The sequence below is a fragment of the Mobula hypostoma genome (assembly GCF_963921235.1).
Source record: "Mobula hypostoma chromosome 16 unlocalized genomic scaffold, sMobHyp1.1 SUPER_16_unloc_1, whole genome shotgun sequence".
Classification (NCBI taxonomy): Eukaryota; Metazoa; Chordata; class Chondrichthyes; order Myliobatiformes; family Myliobatidae; genus Mobula; species Mobula hypostoma.
This window is the reverse complement of record NW_026948149.1, coordinates 216,685-239,193: the sequence shown is the minus strand read 5'-3', so window position 1 is coordinate 239,193 and position 22,509 is coordinate 216,685. Positions and strand designations below refer to the sequence as shown.

The 22,509-nt window shown below is 43.5% G+C and overlaps 1 protein-coding gene across 6 annotated transcripts in view; it reads right to left on the bottom strand.

Annotated features, from left to right (window-relative positions):
* The window catches only part of LOC134341292 (tetratricopeptide repeat protein 39B-like), a 217,314-nt gene that overhangs the window by 50,872 nt on the left and 143,933 nt on the right, over positions 1-22,509 (bottom strand). For 5 of the 6 annotated variants that reach the window (XM_063039166.1, XM_063039165.1, XM_063039168.1 and 2 more), the window contains 4 exons: positions 19,799-19,875; positions 16,119-16,186; positions 8,553-8,636; positions 6,621-6,685 (listed from right to left, as the gene is read on the bottom strand). In XM_063039166.1, coding sequence (XP_062895236.1) covers positions 6,621-6,685; positions 8,553-8,636; positions 16,119-16,186; positions 19,799-19,875 — 294 coding nt within the window. The remainder of the gene's footprint in view (positions 1-6,620; positions 6,686-8,552; positions 8,637-16,118; positions 16,187-19,798; positions 19,876-22,509) is intronic. The other variant, XM_063039167.1, reaches the window with a different exon arrangement.

The following is a 22,509-nucleotide window of genomic DNA, read 5'->3' as shown; positions in this document are numbered from 1 at the left end:
CAAACTCACTGGCCTGTAATTTCCCATTTTATTCTTAGAGCCTTTCTTAAACAACAGAACATTAGCTATCCTCCAATCCTTCAACACCTCACCCATGGCTATGAACACTTTGAGTATTTCTGCAAGAGCCCCAGCAATTGCTGCAATGACCTCCCACAAGGTTGAAGGGAACACCTTGTCAGGCCCTGGCGATTTGCATCAAGACAGCAAATATGTCTGTAATGTGTATTATGTCTGTAATTGTACTATGTCTGTAATCTGTATTATGTCTGTAATCTGTATTATGCCTGTAATATGTGTTATGCCTATATTATGTCTGTAATATGTCTGTAGTCCTTGACCTTACTGCTGTCCCCATTTCTCACTTCTTTGTCCATTTTCCTAAACTGTCCAAGTCCTTCTACAGAACTATCTACCACTCTCATCATTTCAAACATTCTATCAGGTTCAAAGTTCAAATTACATTTATTATCAAAGTATGTATACAGTATTCAACCCTGAGATTTGTCCTCCCACAGAAAACCACGAAACAAAGAAACTCCATGGAACCTGTTCAAAGAAAACATCAAACACCAAAAGCGCAAAAAAGAACAAATCGTGCAACAACTAAAACCAAGTGGAAAACATGTAAATATAAAACATCAAACCACAGCGTCCTTCAAACGGTCTAGCAGTGTTCAGATTAGTTCAGTTTAGTTTAGCATTGTGTTGTTCATTGACCACAGGCCATGGAGCCAGTCTCTCCCAATCAAAATCACACAAATTAGCAATAAATAAAAGAAATAACCACAAACCAGATACACACATACTGTAACACGAACTTATAGACTGTCCCGTTATCCTTAGAACATAGAACAGAGAATAGTACAGCACAGTACAGGCCCTTTGGCCCACATTATTGTGCCAACCCTCAAACCCTGCCTCCCATATAAGACCCCACCTTAAATTCCTCCATATACCTGTCTAGTAGTCTCTTAAATTTCACTAGTGTATCTGCCTCCACCACTGACTCAGTCAGGGTATTCCACGCACCAACGACTCTCTGAGTAAAAAATTTTCCTCTTATATCCCCCTTGAACTTCCCATCCCTTACCTTAAAGCCATGTCCTCTTGTATTGAGCAGTGGTGCCCTGGGGAAGAGGCGCTGGCTATCCACTCTATCTATTCTTCTTAATATCTTGTATATCTCTATCATGTCTCCTCTCATCCTCCTTCTCTTCAAAGAGTAAAGCCCTAGCTCCCTTAATCTCTGATCATAATGTATACTCTCTAAACCAGGCAGCATCCTGGTAAATCTCCTCTGTACCTTTTCCGATGCTTCCACATCCTTCCTATAGTGAGGTGACCAGAACTGGACACAGTACTCCAAGTGTGGCCTGACTGGAGTTTTATAGAGCTGCAACATTACCTCTCAACTCTTAAACTCTGTCCCTGAACTTATGAAAGCTAGCACCCCATAAGCTTTCTTAACTACCCTATGTACCTGTGAGGCAACTTTCAGGGATCTGTGGACATGTACCCCCAGATCCCTCTGCTCCTCCACACTACCAAATATCCTGCCATTTACTTTGTACTCTGCCTTGGAGTTTGTCCTTCCAAAGTGTACCACCTCACACTTCTCTGGGTTGAACTCCATCTGCCACTTCTCAGCCCACTTCTGCATCCTATCAATGTCTCTCTGCAATCTTCAACGATCCTCTACACTAGCTACAACACCACCAACCTTTGTGTCATCTGCAAACTTGCCAACCCACCCTTCCACCCCCACAGTTCTGAGCTGCATATATTTCAATGCAAGATGTATCATAAGGAAGGTGATGAGTTCATGGCATGGATCAACTCGCAGCGGCCACTCCGGTGGTGATATCTGTTATTTGTCAAGTAGGGTGCTGTGCACAATCCTGATTTGATGGAGACAGACGTGAGAGCACGGAGGAACATCTGGTGAAACTTCTGAAATGCCTGCTTCACTGCTGCTGCTACTGTGTGATCCAGAATCTCCGGAGGGGAAGGCCCCGAATCCTCGGCTTTGCTTGTTGCTCGGCGGCCGGGGAGGGGTCAAAGCGCTCGGCAGAGGATTGTGCTCGGAGAGGCTGTGTCAGAGGGGCCGGTGAGAGGATCAAAGTTTCCGGACGGACTCAGAGTCCGCTGCGGTCGGGTGCTTCCAATGGTGCTGCATCGGCAAGTTGGCGGCGCTTGGAAGTTCAGCCGCCTGCGTGAGATGATGAGTCTATCGGGACTTTGAGACTTTTTTTTAAATCATGCCCATGGTCTGCTCTTTATCAAATTATGGTATTGCTTTGCACTGTTGTAACTATATGTTATAATTATGTGGTTTTGTTAGTTTTAGTCTTGGTTTGTCCCGTGTTTTCTTGTGATATCATTCTGGAGGAACGTTGTATCATTTTTTAATGCATGCATTTCTAAATGACAATAAACAAAGACTGAGAGTCCTCATAATCGTGAGACTTGGATGCAAGAGGGCAGGACTGGGAGCATAATATTCTGGGCTTTGTTGTCTAGACATGACAGAGGAGAGGGATTACAGGGGGACGGGTGGCATTACTAGTCAGGGAAAATGTCACGACAGTGCTAAGGGATTCTACAGAACTGTTAAGGGCAAAAGGATTGGAAGGAACAAGATTGGTCCTCTGGAAGATCAGAATGGTAATCTAGGGGTAGAGCCAGAAGAGATGGGGAAGATCTTAAATGATCTTTTTGCATTTGTATTTACTTGGAAGAGAGACACAGAGTCTATAGAACTGAGGCAAAGCAGCAGTGAAGTCATGGACCCTATAGAGATTACAGGGGAGATTGTGTTTGCGGTCTTGAGACAAATTAGGGGGGATAAATCCCAGGGCTTGACAAGGTGGGAGTCAAGTGCAGAAAATGCAGGGGCCCTAGTAGAGATATTTAAATAATTTTTAGTGACAGGAGGGGCACCGGAGAATTGGAGCTTAGCTAACGTTGTTCCACTCTTTAAGCAAGGCTCTAGAAATAAACCAGGAAATTATAGGCCGGTGAGCCTGACATCAGTAGTGGGAAAGTTATTGGAAGGTATTCTAAAAGACCAGATATATGTGGATAGACAAGGACTGATTAGGGATAGTCAGCGTGACTTTGTGTATGGTAGGTCATGTCTAACCAAACCAATCTTACAGAGTTTTTCAAGGAAGTTACTAGGAAAATTGTTGAAGGCAAGACCATGTTGTCTCCATGGACAATAGCAAGGTCTCTGACAAGGACCCAAATAGTCAAGAAGGTTCAGTCACTTGGCATTCAGGACGAGGTAGTAAGTTGGATTAGACATTGGCTTTGTGGGAGAAGCCAGAGAGTGGCAGTAGAGGGTTGGCACTCTGACTGAAGACTGACGGAGTGCCATAGGTATCGGTCCTCGATCCATTGTTGTTTACCATCTATGTTAATGATCTGAATGCCAATGTGGTTAATTGGATCAGCAAATTTGCAGATGACACAAAGATCTGGGGTAGTGAACAGCACGGAAGGCTATCATGGCTTGCAGAGGGATCTGGATCAGCTGGAAAAATGGCTGACAAATGGCAGACGGAATTTAATGCAGAAAAGTCCGAGGTGTTGTACTTTAGTAGGACCAACCAAGGCAGGGCACTGAGGAGTGTGGTAGAACAAAAGGATCTGGGAATGCAGGTCCATAATTCATTGAAAGTGTTTTCACAGTAGCTAGGGTCGTAAAGAAAGCTTTTGGCACGTTGGCCTTCATAAATCAAAGTACTGAGTACAGAATATGGGATGTTGTTGAAATTGTATAAGACGTTGGTGATGTCTAATATGAGTATTGTGTGCAGTTTTGGTCAGCTACTCACAGGGAAGATGTAAATAAGGTTGAAAGAGTACAGGGATGTTGCCAGGCTGGAGGACCTGAGTTATAAGAAAAAGGTGTAATAGGTTAGGACTTTATTCCTTAAACCATAGAAGACTGAGGGGAGATTTGACAGAGGTATACAAAATTATGAGGGGTATAGATAGCGTAAATGTAAACAGGCTTTTTCTACTAAGGTTTGGTGGGACTGTGACTAGAGGTCATGGGTTAAGGGTGAAAGGTAAAAATTTTAAGGAGAACATGAAGGGAAACTTCCTCACTCAGTGGGTTATGAGAGTGTGGAATGAGCTGCCAACACAAGTGCTGCACACGAGCTCGATTTCAATGTTTAAGAGAAGTCTGGATAGGTACATGGATGGTAGGGGTATGGAGGGCCATGGTCTGGGTGCAGCTGGGACTAGGCAGGTTAAATTGTTCGTCACGACTAGATGGGCCAAAGGGCCTGTTTCTGTTCTGTACTTTTCCATGACTTTAAGCACCAAAAATGTTTTATAAATATTTGAAGAACGAAACAATAATTAAGAGTAGCTTCTACCAGAGTTCAGAAATATAACTGAGCTTAGAGACACAAGATATGGGTATGGTACTTTATCAATGCTTTCCATCTGTCTTCAAAAGAAGGAAACAATGAAGACATTATAGTAAAGGAGAAATATGAAATGAACCTAACTCACAAAAAGGAGCAAAATACGCACTTTTGAAAAAAGATAGGTTGTCAGGCCCATGTGAAATGGGTGCATGATATAGTGTCAATAACCTTTCCTTTTTTAAAAAGATTAGGATACTTAATTATCGATCAATTAGCCTAAACTCAGTGTTCGGCAAATTACTGGAAACATTCTCAAGAGTTAGTTTCAATGTGTGCGCGTCCATCACGAATGACGACATGTGTGTGTGTGTGTGTGTGTGTGTGTGTGTGTGTGTGTGTGTGTGTGTGTATGTGTGTGTTTGTGGTGTGTTTCTGGTGTGTGTGTTTGTGATGTGTGTGTGTGTGTTTGTGGTGTTTGTGGTGTGTGTGTGTGTGTGTGTGTGTGTGTGTGTTTGTGTGTTTATGATGTGTGTGTGTGTGTGTGTGTGTGTGTTTGTGTGTGTGTGTGGTGTGTGTGTTTGTGGTGTGTGTGTTTGTGATGTGTGTGTGTGTGTGTTTGTGGTGTTTGTGGTGTGTGTGTGTGTGTGTGTTTGTGTGTGTGTTTGTGTGTGTGTGTTTGTGTGTGTGTGTGTTTGTGGTGTGTGTGCGTGTGTGTGTTTGTGTTTGTGTGTGTGTGTGTGTGTGTGTGTGTGTGTCTGTGTGTTTGTGGTGTGTGTGTGTGTGTTTGTGATATGTGTGTGTGTGTGTGTGTGTGTGTGTGTGTGGTGTGTGTGTTTGTGGTGTGTTTGTGGTGTGTGTGTTTGTGATGTGTGTGTGTGTGTTTGTGGTGTTTGTGGTGTGTGTGTGTGTGTGTGTTTGTGTGTTTGTGATGTGTGTGTGTGTGTGTGTGTGTGTGTTTGTGTGTTTGTGATGTGTGTGTGTGTGTGTGTGTGTGTGTGTGTGTGTGTGTTTGTGGTGTGTGTGTGTTTGTGATGTGTGTGTGTGTGTGTGTGTGTGTGTGCGCGTGCGTATGTGTTTGTGGTGTGTGTGTGTGTTTGTGTGTGTGTGTGTGCGTATGTGTTTGTAGTGTGTGTGTGTGTTTGTGTGTGTGTGTGCGTATGTGTTTGTGGTGTGTGTGTGTGTGTTTGTGTGTGTGTGTGCGTATGTGTTTGTGGTGTGTGTGTGTGTGTTTGTGGGGTGTGTGTGTGTGTGTGTGTGTGTGTGTGTGTGTTTGTGATGTCATAACTTGAGTGTTTTAATAGTCCTTTTTCAAAGGGACAGAGAATTTGGGGACTATCATTATGGATATGCTAATGGATGCAAATGATCAGTTTCTATGAAATCACAACAATAATGATTGCATGCAAATTGAGAAAGGAAGTATATTTATCGTCTTCCTCAAAGATTTCACTTAGGCTTCCTATATGGCCGACCAGTGTATAAAGTGAAACCGTTAAAATCTAAAGGAAAGTGGCAAGTTGGGTTAATCTTTATTATAATATATTTAGATCTAGAGTTTTTACCAATGAGATGCCAACTGGTGGTTTGTGTATTTTATCAGAGGATGGAGAAGGTTGGAATCACATCTATGGTGCCTTTTGCCTCACCCAGCCACCTTGGCTATCAATGCTTACCACCCACTTGCAGTTCTCCATTCAGTTACTTCTCCTTAATTTTTTTAATTCTTGCTTACTTATCTTCTGATATTTATATCTGTGCACTTGTAATGCTACTGTGACACTGTAATTTCCTTTGGGATCAGTAAAGTATCTATCAATCTAACCTTACAGCCTGGTTCTTTCCACGCTGGTGGGTGGGTGAGTGAATGCAGAGGTGGAGATGTCAGCAGCTGGAGAAGGAAAGAGTGAGAGAGCTTTTTCTGTGTCATGCCAATGATTTCTGTCAGATACTCTTCCCATTTTAGCCTGCTGACCCTGCTCAGCGTGGTATCACCTCCGGAAACTAAAAGTGCACAGCTGGCAACTTCTGCTGGTTCAGGAGATGTTCAAAAAAGCACCATACGTTCTGAAAAAACATCCCCTGTGAGGAAGGTCTACCGTTTTAAAGTTCACATCACATCTGCAGTATCAGAGAGCCCCTGAGGGCTTGGTTTCTCTTCATACGCAGGGCAATGGCATCGAGAGTCAGCACAAGAATTCTTATTAAAGGTGGGAGTCAGGTAGAGGTTGTTACCTGTAAATGTTGTAACTTGTTCTGATTTTGATTCCTCCTTTAATAAAGTTAATCATATTTTCATCCTGGAAGAAATCACAGGATTAGAGAGAGAAATATACCTCCTTCTTTTAAACATTGGCGCAACATCAAGGGCCTAATGCCCACCTACAGCATATGGAAGATGAAACCCAGCTCATAAATCCCACCCTTCCCTGATTTAAAGTCAATACAAGCAATATTTCAGAATGCACAAAGAAGCCTGTATAAAAGTTTCATTAACTCTAAGAAAGACTCTGCTCCACAGATACTTGCCATTCTTTCCTTTTGTATTCAAAGAACACATGGTAAAAATGTAATTTCAGGAAAATGTTAAAATAGACCAATATTAGAGATTAACTGAGTTACAGCACTGCCAACCTTTTGCTCACTGTTATAGTCTGCTACTTCCTGATTCTTGTGTTTACACACAGGCACAGGCCCTTAGGCCCAACATATTCAAAGTACATTTATTATCAAAGTATTATACAACCTTGAGATTCATCTCCTTACAGGCAGCCACAAAACAGGAAACCCAGTAGAACTCATTTAAGACTGATGAACACCGGAGAGCCAACCAAATTGTGTGAACAATAACAGTAGACAAATAGCATTTAGAATGAAAGTGAGTCCTCAGGCATGGAGCCCAGAGCAGTCGAAGCAGGCCCAAAGCCTCAGCCTCAGTTCTACACATAGCGGAGTAAACGCTGTGGAGCCCACAGGCATGAAGCCAGGAGCAGCTGGAGTAGGCCCACAGCCTCAGCATCAGTGTATCCCAGAGCTGAGCAAACATCGCAGAGCAGCAAGCAGAGCTGACCCAACCTTTGTCTCTAGTCCTGACACCCTGCCTTTTCAATCCAGCTAGCCCGGCATTTAATTGGTCCAAGCATTGCTCTAGGACCCAGGTCCTGCTGCATCAATATGCTCTAGGTCTGCACCCCACCACCATGTTTTGGCTCATCGGCCAAGCAGTTAGATCTATCCAACCTCACTCTTGGTTTAAGTGGACAAGCCCCGAATCTCTTCCGCTCTGACTTTTCTCTGCTCCATTTGCCTCGACGCCATCTTGGATATCCCTTGACCTTCTCTGACTTTGTCTTGAACATGCCTTGACCTCACTCACACTTCGACTTACATCCACACCCTCAACTTCGCTCACCTCTTCATTGTTTGCGGTGATGGTGCACCATAATTTTTTACAGAAGGAGTGTTATTGATAAAGCATTTTGTTGCATTCCTTGCTTTGAAAATTGCCAGTAGGCTGTCACCCGCCCTAAGGAGTGCCACCTTAAATCAGAAGTGCCAACTATGATACCGCACTAAACTGCTTACATCTGCTCGCAAATACTCCTCTTCCACTGACGGGAAGGGCAAAGGCACGTTACCGGCACCTTGAAATCAGTCACTTCGACAGTTAGGGCTCGTCATCTGCAATTGGCAGCTCATCTAGGAGAAGGAAAACTCTGATCTCAAAACCTCCGCTGCCTTGTGGCTATATCCACGCATGGGGAAAGTTTTGGGAGTAAATCCCAAGGAAAAATCTGGAGCTGGAGTCCCTAAGGCATGTTGAGTTTTATGTTGGTTCAAAGCTGACTGGCAACTCCTGTGACAGAGCAATACATTCCTTTGCAGTCATCAGCTATGGTGGGGAGGCCGATACAAGAGCACAGCTTGCTCCCCATGTCGTACTGCCCTGGCTTGTGTACTGGTTCAGCTGAGTCACAACATCTATGGGAGACCCGATCAATGACTTTTTATAGTCATTTTTATGTATTATACTGTACTGCTGCCTTAAAACAACAAATTTCATGACATATCTCAGCGATAAAAAACCTGATTCTGATTCTGAAAATATCTTTAAGGTCTCCCCTCAGCCTCACATGGTCTGAGGAGAACAACGCAAGTTTGTCAAACCTGTCCTTTTAGCTCATACTCTCGAATCCAGGCAGCATCCTTGTAAACGTCCTCTGCAGCTGTCTCACAATCTTCACACCTTTCCTATAAACAGAACAGCACACAATACTCCATGTGTGGTATGACCAAAGTTTAATACAGCTGGAGTAAGACTTCTATACTCAATACGCCTGCCAATGAAGGCAACCGTTCTAGTTGCCTTCTTTACCGTCCTGTCCACTTGCATAGCCACTTCCAGTGAACTGTGGACCTGGACCCCAATATCCCTCTATATCTACAGGGCCTACCACTTACTGTGTACTTTCTCCTTCTTTTGAGTCCCAAAGCGCAATATCTCACATTTGTCCAGATTAAGTTACATTTGGCACTTATTTGCCCATTACCCTGTTGTATTCTTTCACATTGTCCTCAACTCCAACATTGATATCATCTGCAAATTTGCTAATCTATCTGTCTACACTTACATCCAAATCACTGGTGATATCACAGATAACAGAAATCCCAGCACAGATTGTCACGGAGCACCACTGGTCACGGACCTCCAGCCAGAATAACCGCCTTCCACCCCTACTCTCTCTCTTCTATGGGCAAGCCAGTTCTGAATCCAAATGTGCAATTTACACTGACTCCCACACATCTTTATCATCTTAATCAACCTGCTATAGAAACATAGAAAATAGGTGCAGGAGTAGGCCATTCGGCCCTTCGAGCCTGCACCGCCATTTATTATGATCATGGCTGATCCTCCAACTCAGAATCCCGCCCCAGCCTTCCCTCCATACCCCCTGATCCCCGTAGCCACAAGGGCCATATCTAACTCCCTCTTAAATATAGCCAATGAACTGGCCTCAACTGTTTCCTGTGGCAGAGAATTCCACAGATTCACCATTCATCCTTTGTCAGGACGAAGGGTCTCGGCCCGAAACATCGACTGTACCTGTTCCAATTGATGCTGCCTGGCCTGCTGCGTTCACCAGCAACTTTTATGTGTGTTGCTTGAAATTCCAGCATCTGCAGATTTCCTCGTGTTTGCGTACTTACATCAGAAGTTTACCAGCAAGTGTGCTGAAAACTGTATATCAAAGACGACAATTCTGGTGTTTCCAGACCGGAAGCCATGGATGAACTGGGAAAGCCACACTTTTCTGAATTCTACCTCTGCAGCTTTAAATCAAGCAACCCTGACCTTTACAAGTGTAACACCCTGGGAAAGGTTTCACTGCTAACATAATGGTATTTCTGTAGAAGCAGTGTGTGGGTTATGGTTAGAGATAACGGGGGCTTTGGAATGTGAGCCATCCAATCAGGGGAGCAGGTTTTTGTGTTGTGTGTGAACGGGGGTCCTTTGTTCAGCAGGAGATGAAGAAAGAAGACGCTGGAGAGAACCGGTCGTAGGATTCAACCCAGTGGGGGACCAGCATGTTAGGAGCCCCAGCGGCTTTCCAGCATGTCAAGGAGAAAACAGTGGGGCATATGAACTTGTTTGAGGTATTGGTGCACTTGGATGATCCCATAGTGTTTGGGCCCACCTTGGAGGAACATGAAGCGAGGCTACTGAAGGTGCTGGGCCGTCTGAAAGCTGAAGAGCTAGAACTTTCCCTGGACAAATGCCAGTTCTGCAAGATGTCTGCCAACTATGTTGGGCACATACTCTCATGGGATGGAGTAGCTAGAGATCTGTATAAGATAGAGGCGATGACTACATGGCCAAGGCACCAGACTGTGAGTACTTTGCACTTGTTCCTTGGGATCTGTGGGTACTATCGGAGGTTCATGAGGACTACTTTAAAGTGAGTCACCCTTTAAATCAGCTTGTGTGCGGTTACCCTCCCTTGAGGAAGAAAAGGAGGAGGACAAAATGAGAGGAGGGTAAAGATTATCTTAGCCCTTCGAACCCTTTTGGACTGGGGTGGGATGCAAAATGTGAAGAGACCTTTCGGTCGCTGAAGGAGCTGCTGACGAAAGCGCTTGTGCTGGCTTTTGCAGACCCCCGATTTCCGTATGTACTGCATGTGACCTCACTGGCGGGAAAATTACATCATGTGACCTCCGCAAGACCATTACATCATGCTCATAAGACTGTCACAAGATACCCACGGGATATGTAATAGCCCTCTTTCTAAAATCACTGACCATCTCTTTTGTGTTGTTGACATTGAGGGCAAGATTGCCATCATGACACCATGTTACCAGGCTCTATCGCATTCCTCTACTTCGGCTGATCATTATTTGAGATGCTGTCCACTACAGTGGCATCATTTGCAAACCTGTAGATGGATCTACAGCAGAATTTGGCCATGCAGTTATGAGTATACAAGGACCATAAGAGGGGGATGAGGATAATTGTGGTAGAGGTCTTGCTGCCTATCCTTGCTGATTGTTGTCTGTTGTTCCAGTTGGAGACGTTAACTCTCAGGGTCCAGAATTTAGTGATGACTTGGCTTGGAATAAAAGTATTGGCGGCAAAACTGGAGTCTGACTTGAGTGTCATTACTGTCCAGATGTTCTAGAGATGAGTGTGGGACCAGAGAGAAGGTGTCCACCATAGGCCTGCTTCAGCAGTGGATCAAGGTTGTCTTGAAAGATGGAGTTGATGCGTGAATCAATTCATGGTGATGTACATTAGAGCTTCTGGATGGCAGTGATTAAGGCATATTATGTTGTTTTTCTTCGGTACCAGGATGGTAGTGGATTTAAATCAGGAGGGAACCAAAACCTGAAGTAGAAAGAGGTCCATAGCTACTCCATACTATGAGACTATGTGCCCAACATAGTTGACAGACATCTTGCAGAACTGGCATTTGTCCAGGGAAAGTTTTAGCTCTTCAGCTTTCAGATGGCCCAGCACCTTCAGTAGCCTCGCTTCACGTTCCTCCAAGGTGGGCCCAAACACTATGGGATCATCCAGGTGCACCAATACCTCAAACAAATTCATATGCCCCACTGTTTTCTCCTTGACACGCTGGAAAGCCATTGAGGCTCCTAATATGCCGGTCCCCCACTGGGTTGAATCCTACGACCGGTTCTCTCCAGCGTCTTCTCTCTTCATCTCCTGCTGAACAAAGGACCCCCGTTCACACACAGCACGAAAACCTGCTCCCCTGATTGAACGGCTCACATTCCAAAGCACCCAGTTATCTCTAACCATAACCCACACACTGCTTCTACAGAAAGACCATTATGTTAGCAGTGAAACCTTTTCCAGGGTGTTACACTCTCCCCCCATCCCCCCCCAGCAAAATTAGTCATGTCCTCATGACGTTGAGATAATTTGTCACCCCTTAATACAAAGCACAAAGACAACCACACCAACCAACAATGGCCTGTGGTATACAATCTCCCCAAGGTCAGGATATAAGTTAATAGGTTGTTGTCTGTCCTCACCTCAAACTTGGCACCATTAGATAGTCACTTAGCTTATCCACCAGAGCCTAATTCAATGCAAGGAACTCCAACTTGTGTGTGGGGTAGTTTCGTTCAGAGGGTGACAGACTCCGACTGACAAATGTGACAGGAATCCTAATTCAGAACACCCCTCAGCTCACTCTGCTGGCATCCATATTGTTTTAGATTATGAGAACACTCAGTCCTCTTTTATTGTCATTTAGAAATGCATACATGCATTAAGAAATGATACAATGTTTCTCCGTAGTGATATCACAGAAAACAGTACAGACCAAAGACTAACACTGACAAAACCACATAATTATAACATATAGTTACAGCAGTGCAAAGCAATACCGTAATTTGATAAAGAACAGACCTTAGGCACAGTAAAAAAAATAGCCTCAAAGCCCCGAGAAGATCGACTCCCAAGTCCCCAATAGCAGGCAGCAAAAGGGAGAAACTCCCTGCCATAAACCTCCAGGTACTGTCAACTTGCTGATACCTTGGAAGCAGCTGACCCGAGCCGACCCTGAGTCCATCCGTCCGAAAACTCCAGGCGTATAAAGGAGACTCCTGGTGTGACGCAGTTAGTTTTCAATTTTCAGTTTTGTGTTAGTTCGTCAATTACTCCGTTATGATGCGTAATTGTCATGACGCAGTTTTGTTTTAAAACGGAGATTTTCTTTCTATTTTAAGGTGCAAAGATTGGTGCTGGCAGTTTCGCCAATTGCTGCCTGGTTTGTGTGTTGCATCTATAATTTCCCCTTTTCAGTAGTATTGGAGAGTGAAGATTTTATTAAAGGATGGGAACCTGAAGGATCGGAATAAAGTTGGAGTCGTTCGGCGGCTTTATAAAGGATCGACCTTATTGAGGATTCGTTCATAATATAGTGACCTGTATCTGAGATAACTCCTGCAAGAGCAGGGAAAGTTGTGCAGTGTTCACTCTCCAGGAAAAGGTCAGTTCCTTTAAGCCGTATTATTTCCTTCGTCATGAATCCTTTGGAGAATCAGCAGTAACGTCACATCTTCGAAGCAATCTGTTTCCAGAGAAGTCTCTCCTTATTGACTGTGTAAATCACTTGGACTTTCGAATTTACCATTTTAAGACTGTGTTCGAATTTACCACTTTAAGAACTGTTTTTGCATTTACCCTTTTAAGAACTGTTCCAGAGTTGCCGTATAGCAGTTAATTTCTGGTTATGTCAGTTGTTTGAATACTTTTCGCTATTTGTTGAGCAGAGTTTAATAAATGTTTGTCTGTTTTTATGAAACCTGCCGCAATTGATAATTCATTGTTGCCGATCACGTAACAGGGCAGTATACATGCTCCTGTCCACATCAACGGTGTTGAGGTTGAGGGGGCTGAGAGCTTCAAGTTCTGAGATGTGATCATCTCCAGTAGCTGGTCCTGGTCTAACCACATTGTCATGGCCAACAAACCTCAGCAATGTCTCTACTTCATCAAGACGCTACAGAATTTCAACATGTCCCTGTCAACACTTATCAATTGTTGGTATGGTAACTACTCTGCATGTGACTGCAAAAAACTGCAGAGTTACGTACACAGCTCAGCACATCACAGGAACCAGCCTCCTATCTATGGACTCTGTCTAGACTTCTCACTGCCTCAGTAAACCAGCCAGCACAATCGAAGACCCCACCCACCCTGGACTTTTCCTCTTGTTCCATCTCCCAACAGGCAGAAGGTACAAAAGCCTGAAAACCATACCACCAGGCTCAAGGACGGGTTATATTCAACTGTTAACAGACTCTGAACAGACCTCTTATACAATAAGATGGACTCTTGGCATCATAATCTACCCTGTTATGGTGTACTCTATTTGAGACAGGACTCTCCCAGAGAAGGTCATGCCAACAATGCCAACAGACACACGTTTTACCAAATGCAAGAATGTCCTGTTCCCAAGAATCTTCTTGAATAGACCTACCACCCTATAAATAACTAGGTATGCCCCAGTGCCCTTAAAGAATGGGAAAGAAAGAGTTATTCTCCAGTCTTCTGGGACCTTGTTCACGGTTACAAAAGTCTCTGTAAAGGCCCCAGCTATACACCTGCATTGCTACCCTCATCGGGCCAACGACAGAAGTGTGAGATGGGAGTGTTCAACCCCACCTCATCTGTATTGTCCCTCTTGAACTTGCTGCATCCACCATATTGTCAGTCTCAAACTTCTCAGATAACATCATATTTTGTGTCATAAATCTATCTGGCCAAATCAATATCAACTTCTGCCATCTTCCCAGGTTGCTTACTACCCAGTTCGAGCACATGCCCAGTGAAATGTTGTTTGTGGTTTCTCCTATGGTTGTGAATCCATGGACCAGCTGAAACAGCTGATCACTGTCCACTATATTAATTTCTGAACAAAACACTAATACAACAATCAAGCAACACACACCAAAGTTGCTGGTGAACGCAGCAGGCCAGGCAGCATCTCTAGGAAGAGGTACAGTCGACGTTTCAGGCCGAGACCCTTCATCAGGACTAACTGAAGGAAGAGTGAGTAAGGGATTTGAAAGTTGGAGGGGGAGGGGGAGATCCAAAATGATAGGAGAAGACAGGAGGGGGAGCGATTGAGCCAAGAGCTGGACAGGTGATTGGCAAAGGGGATATGAGAGGATCATGGGACAGGAGGTCCGGGAAGAAAGACGGGTGGGGGGGTCCCAGAGGATGGGCAAGGGGTATATTCAGAGGGACAGAGGGAGAAAAAGGAGAGTGAGAGAAAGAATGGGTGTATAAAAATAAATAACAGATGGGGTACGAGGGGCAGGTGGGGCATTAGCGGAAGTTAGAGAAGTCAATGTTCATGCCATCAGGTTGGAGGCTACCCAGACGGAATATAAGGTGTTGTTCCTCCAACCTGAGTATGGCTTCATCTTTACAGTAGAGGAGGCCGTGGATAGACAGGTCAGAATGGGAATGGGATGTGGAATTAAAATGTGTGGCCACTGGGAGATCCTGCTTTCTCTGGCGGACAGAGCGTAGGTGTTCAGCAAAGCGGTCTCCCAGTCTGCGTCGGGTCTCGCCAGTCTGCATCGGGAGACCGCTTTGCTGAACACCTACGCTCTGTCCGCCAGAGAAAGCAGGATCTCCCAGTGGCCACACATTTTAATTCCACATCCCATTCCCATTCTGACATGTCTATCCACGGCCTCCTCTACTGTAAAGATGAAGCCACACTCAGGTTGGAGGAACAACACCTTATATTCCGTCTGGGTAGCCTCCAACCTGATGGCATGAACATTGACTTCTCTAACTTCCGCTAAGGCCCCACCTCCCCCTCGTACCCCATCTGTTACTTATTTTTATACACACATTCTTTCTCTCACTCTCCTTTTTCTCCCTCTGTCCCTCTGAATATACCCCTTGCCCATCCTCTGGGTTCCCCCCGCCCGTCTTTCTTCCCGGACCTCCTGTCCCATGATCCTCTCACATCCCTTTTGCCAATCAGCTGTCCAGCTCTTGGCTCCATCCTTCCCCCTCCTGTCTTCTCCTATCATTTTGGATCTCCCCCTCTCACTTTCAAATCTCTTACTAGCTCTTCCTTCAGTTAGTCCTGACGAAGGGTCTCAGCCTGAAACGTCGACTGTACCTCTTCCTAGAGGTGCTACCTGGCCTGCTGCGTTCACCAGCAACTTTGATGTGTGTTGCTTGAATTTCCAGCATGTGCAGAATTCCTGTTGTATACAACAATCAAGCTGTTTCGTCAATGTTGTTGCTTTTTTCCAGTGAGTCCATGCCTGAAATGGTACAAGTCATGGCTCATTGTCCCTTTGCCAGGTCTTTGAAAGAACTGGTCACATGGATAGGGAAGATTTAAAGCAGGGCTTCCCAACCTTTCTTATGCCATGGACCCCTACCATTAACCGAGGGTGGTGGCTCCCAGCCTGGAAACTCCTGCGAGGGACATGGGCCATTACCAGGCCATTAGGACCAACTTAGTTGGGCAACTTTGCTGGCATGAACATGTTGGGCTTTGTTTCCATGCTGCATAGCTTTGTGACTCTGAAATTAAATTGCAAAGCATTCATTCTCCTCAAAGTCAATAATAGGTCATTTTCAATTAAATACATTATCATACTAGCTTGGAGATTTTTTTGCTTATTTTTTCTTAGTAAAGACAGCCAAGTTTCAGTACAGAAGCCATTTCTTACCTGCACTAATGTCAGAGCTGCCTTCTGAAGTAGACATTCAGCATAGCACATCTCTGCATGCATCTCCTCTGATGAAAAACAATATAATTAAGAATATCAGCCACTTAACTACTAGCCAAAATAAGTTTAAGATAAATTACAGCAGAAGAGGTGCTGTATTTCTTAAAATGTATGAAAGTAGATAAAACTTTGCAGCCTGATCACTTCCATGACCACTGTGGATCCCTGGGTGGGCTTTCTGCATAATCATTAGTGATGGTTAAGGTACTGGGAGATTGGAGGGTGGCTAGTGTTATGCCTCCATTTAAGAAGGACTGCAAAGAAAAACCAAAGAACGAAAGACCAATAAGTCTAATATGTAAAGTAGGTAATTTGGTATTGTTTGTGGGAGATCACATCTCACAAATTTGATTGAGTTTTTTGGACAAGTTACTAACACACTCAATTACAATAGGGCAGTAGACGTAGTCCACATTTACTTCAGTAAAACCTTTGATAAGGTTCTTTTTATGGTCGGCTGCTATGGCAACTTCCACAAACAACTTCCTATGAGTGACTTACAATTGTGCAAACAAGACCAATATCTGAAGGTGCTGGGTTTGTATGGCTGTCCTGGCACATGTAGAAATGGGTGTGTCCCTTTTACCCGTGCCCTTTAATGGAACAGAGATGAACTGTTATCTTAATTGGTCCAAGCCCTCTGTCCTGAACATGTTTGGTACAACGGTGATGGGAGTCAGAAACATAGAACCCCGCTCCCCTTATCAGTATAGCTACAATGTCACTGGGGGAAGATGGGGAGCTAAATGTAGAAACAACGAGTGTTTTAGAGGATGTACATACACCCCATATGACAATGCTAATCCCAGAGTGAAAGGTCTTGGTGTTGTCCCTGGGGATGGGAACACTTGCCTATGGAACTGGTAAAGCAGCTTAGCAGCTGATTAATGTGGCATCAGCACTGGAAAAGTTAGCAAATGAAACTGTAAATGCTCTCAACCCAATGCTATAAGCAATACCTAAATTGTTGGCAGAATTGGTGGCAGTCCATACAGTAGCACTGCAAAACCAAATCACTTTGGACTTTATTTTATCTGAGAAAGGAGGCACGTGTAGCCTGATTCGACAAGAATGTTGCACTTACGTACCAGATGAACCCGAAGATGTAACTCGCTGTGAGAATCAAATGCAGGAGGCCACCAAAAAGATGAAGTGGGAGATCAGTTTCATAATTTTAACATACCAGGAAGTGGATGATGGATGACTAACCTACATTAGGGTATAGTCATTGGTATCATAATAATAGCACTATTCATTTGTGATTTTGTGCAGCATAGATGGAGGCGAGTATATTGAAAATAAGTACCTAAGAAGGAGAGGATTTCAAAAATGGGAACCTGTTGGTATGGACTATGAAAAGCTATGAAAAGGGAATTTTGTTTAACTGAAGTTCTGAGACTGCATCATTATATATGAATATCTGAAATCACTTTAATTACTGTATTCATACCTTAACAGTTGTGCTTTGAAGATTACGGTGTTGTCATGAAATGACAGAAAGGAATGTGGAAACATATCTGTAACCTTGAAGTCTTTATGAATTTATAACTTTTGTAAAATGTAATGTGACAAAATGGAACCTGTGAGATACCCCCAAAGTGTTTTGCTGGTTTGGATGGAGGCTTATAGGAAAATGTAAGTGTTTTATGGCGGGTAAGATGTCTTGACAACAGAGAAAAGCAGGACACAGCTTCTAAAGACAAATTGAGGAACAAATGGCAGGAACTAAAAAATGGAACAACCTAATTACTGCTGTCTGTAAAATATATAAAGGAGGGTTGTTTGTACAATAGGATAACATGTGGAGTAGCTTCCCTTGCAAGTAAATAAGTGTACCTATAATGTGATGCACTGTGAATTTGTTGTAGTTTGTTTCTGTATATTAGAAGACACAGCTGAACGGTACACAACACTCACAACTCTCTATGTAAAAAGTGCTCCCTCAAGTCCATTTTATGTCTTTTCCTGCTAATGCTAAACTTATGTCTCCTTGGTCTGTGACCACCCTTTTTTTTTAATAAACCTCTACGCAGGGGTTCCCAACCTTTCTTTATGCCATGGACCCCTACCATTAAAAGAGGGGTCTGTGGAGCCCAGGTTGGGAATCCCTGCTCTAGAACATTTTCCTATGTTCCAAAGAATAAAGATCTGGCCTGGACAATGTCTTCCTATAAATCAGGGTCTCTAATCCTGACAACATCTTCTTAAATCTTTTCTGCACTCTTTCCAATTTAACCACATCTTTCCTATAGCAGGATGACCAAAAACAGTACTCCAAGTAGGAACTCACAAACCACTTATACCACTGCAACATTATCTCCCAACTCCTATAATCAGTAGCCCAAATGATGAAGGCCGGTGTGCTAAACACCTTTTATAGCACTCTGTCTACCTACACTGGTTTATCTTTCCAAAATTTATTTATATATATATATATATATATATATATATGAATATGAATTTTTTGATAATTTATATATATTACCATCTGTCTTCTATGGCAAAACCAAATCTGAATCCAATCTATCAATCTCCATGATTCCCATGTGCCATTATTTTTTGGATAAGCCTAAAACTTTACCGAAGTCCACGTATGCAATATCTACTGACCCTCCCTCAACAACAACATTCATCACCTCCTCAAGAAACTTAAATATTTATAAGATATGACCTCCTCCACACAACTCCAGGAGGACAAGACCACCGCTACTATTTTATGGCATGCTATGTTGGTGCTGGAAGCATGGCAATACTTGTGGGCTTCCCCAGCATAATCCTTGTTGATTTGATTTGACTCAGATGACACATCTTACTGTATGTTTTAATGTTGTGATGTACATGTGGCAAATAAAGCTAATCTTATCTATTCTGAGAATCATCAGCTTGGCATCCTCCATAACCTTCTCCTTGGTGAATTTTAGATGGAAGTACACATTTAGTATCTCCTTCATTTCTATCCTTTGGTCTTGCTGTGTACACACCAATTGAAGTCTCGAATGAATTAAACTGGATAATTCTTGCTGAGGCTCACATGCTGCCTTCATAGAACCATAGAATAGTACAGTAGTGAAACAGGCTCTTTGCATGACATTGCCAATGCCCATCTACACATAATCCCATTTGCCTGCTTTTGGCCCATAATCTGCATGCTTTGCCTATTTCAATACCTTGCTAACTGTCACTTAAACATAATGATGATATCAGGCTCCACGACCTGCTATGAGTTCCGGATATCAACCAACTCTCCCCTCAAGATCTTATCTGAAACTCCTTCCTGTCACTCGAACCTATGCCTGCTTGTTTATGATAGTCCTGCCATGGGAAAACGATTCTGACTATTCTATCTATTTGTTCATCTAAATCTATCTATTTCCATTTAAACTCAATTCTCTCTTACATAAACATCGTTTATTTATTTCTTCCGTGATTTTGAATATTCCCATTGCTGCAAATCGTTACTAAATCTCACCTCAGCAGCATGTTACTAGTCTCACTGAGTCACGACTCTTCTGCATGTCGCACAAAGTCCTTTCTTATCATAAAACCAAAGTACCAAATAACCAGTTAAACTTTACAACACCTTGTGGTCAATAATATATTTAACCAAAAATTGACTGTACCTTCTGTTAGTTGGTCAGCCCCTTGTTTTGATATTAAATTCGATAACGACTCCACAACAGAATTTTTCTTTCGAAATCTGTACGAAACAATATTGGTAAGCTTAGTAACATGTTTGATGCAGCAACTAATTTTTGGCTTAAACTAAACTTCATTTTACAAAATAATTACTTTTGATCATTTTTAATAAAAGTGATTGTTTTTATCACATTTCAAAGGATTCATGCAGTTTTGTTTCCAAAATTGCACACTATATCCTTTCTAAATCCAGTTGTTTGATTTCAGTGACATCTGTGGAAAAAAGTACAGCTGACATTTCGGGCTGAAACCCTTTGGCAGGACTGGAGAAAAAAAGCGGAGGAGTAGATTTGAAAGGTGGGGTGGGGGGAGAGAAACATCAGGTGATAGCTGAAACTTGGAGGGGGAGGGATGATGTAAAGAGCTGGGAAGTTGATTGGTGAAAGAGACAGAAAGCTATGGAAGAAAGGAAAAGGGGGGGGGCAGGGAGGGAACACCAGAGGGAGGCGATGAGCAGGCAAGGAGATTACGTGAGAGGGAGAAAAGGAGACGGGAAATTGTGAAGGGGGGAGGCATTACTGTAAGTTTGAGAAATTGATGTTTGTGCCATCAGGTTGGAGGCTACCCAAATGGAATATAAGGTGTTATTCCTCCAACCTAAGTGTGGTCTTATCATGACAGTGAAGGAGGCTATGGATGGACATAACAGAATGGGAATAGGAAGTGGAGTTAAAATGGGTGGCCACTGGGAGTTCCCTGACCCTACACCTCCTCCATCACTACCACGCAGGGCCCCAAGCAGTCCTTTCAGGTGAGGTGATACTTCACCTGTGAGTCTGTTGGGGTCAGATACTGTGTTCCGTGCTCCCAGTGTGGCCTCTTGTATATCGGTGAGACCCGAAGCAGATTGGGAGACTGCTTCACCGAGCATTTACGTTATGTCCGCCAGAACAAGCAGGATCTCCCAGTGTTGCTCGGATTTCCAGCATCTGCAGATTTTCTCTTGTTTGTGATTTAATTTCAGTACACAAGCATCTTATCAAAAAGTGTACTTATTATCAACTTCTAGTTATGAGCTTTATTCTTGAGCTGTTGCTTATGGAGGATGTCAAAATGCTCCAACAAAGCTATCCATTGTTCCAGAATTTTGAACCAGTAATGAGATTGATATACGTTTAAGTCAGGATAGTGCATGCCTTGTAAAGAAACAGAAAGGAGGCCATCCTCCCTTACTGCCTTGTCTTTCTAAATACTGATGATCATGAGGATGGGTGCACTATCCACAGCCAAGATTTGGAATTTTCGGTATATATAGCTAGAGTGTCTGATACTTTTGCACAATACTGTAGTGACGTTATGTATTGCACTCCGCTGCCTCTGCTGCAAAAAAATGTAAATTTCATGACATATATGAGTGACCATAAACCTGATTCTGATCTGGGTCTCTATTGTGGACTGTGAGTGGGAAGGGGGCAGGGAGAGGGGAGTCATGGTTGGGAAAAGGGGGCAGGGAGAGGGGAGAGAGCTGGCAGCACCAGAGACACATTCTGTAAAGATCAATAAATCAATTGTTTGGAATCAAATGACTTTGCCTGACGTCTCAGGGTTAGATGTGGCTGCAATCACACCACCAGCCCCACCCCCATCCGTGGCACTCCCTCTCTGCCACCTGCCCCCGACCCCTCCTGCGGCACTCCACCCTCACTATTCCCAATATCATTTGCTCCCGCCAGATTTACAAACACACTCTCCATTTCATGTTGGCAAGTACAGCACTGTGCAAAAGTTTCAGGCACCCTAACTTTCTATATATGTGCAAACACGAGGAAATCTGCAGATGCTGGAAATTCAAGCAGCACACACAAGGAAGGGGTACAGCTGATGTTTCGGGCCGAGACCCTTCATCAGGGGTTCGTCTTGTACCTCTTCCTATAGATGCTATAGATGCTGCCTGGCCTGCTGCATTCCACCAGCATTTTTTGTGTGTGTTGCTTTCTTTTTGTGTGCCTGGCTTTTGCAAATACTGTATATGAGGATGTAATTGCAACAGTGATGGCTCCGACTGCCAGAGTGTTTTTATACAAATCTGTAGTCGGGGTTGCATGGAGCATAGAACAGTGCAGCAAAGGACAAGGCCATTCAGCCCACAATATTGTGCTGATCTTGATGCCAATTCATACGAAATGACCTGTACCGTCCATTATTTTTATCCTTTCAGACTCGGTTTCACTGATTTATCACATGTACGTTGAAACATACAGTGAAATGAACAATTTCTGTCAACAACCAATATAACCCAAGGATGTACCGGGGGCAAAGCGCACTTCCTCCTTTTATTTGGCCTCCTCACATAACACCTTATATTTGCCGAAATTAAAACTCCATCTGCCAATATCTGTAACTGATCTATGTCTCATCTTAGTCTTTGATAGTCCTAAATGCTGTCCATAACTCTACCAATCTTGTTGTCAACTGTTAATCCATCCATCTACATTTTCATCCAAATCATCGATAAGGTTGAATCAACAATCCCTGCAGAAGGAACTCCAGCCCAGGCAGAGTACAAAGTAAATGGCAGGATACTTGGTAGTGTGGAGGAGCAGAGGGATCTCGGGGTACGTGTCCACAGATCCCTGAAAGTTGCCTCACAGGTGGATAGGGTAGTTAAGAAAGCTTATGGGGTGTTAGCTTTCAT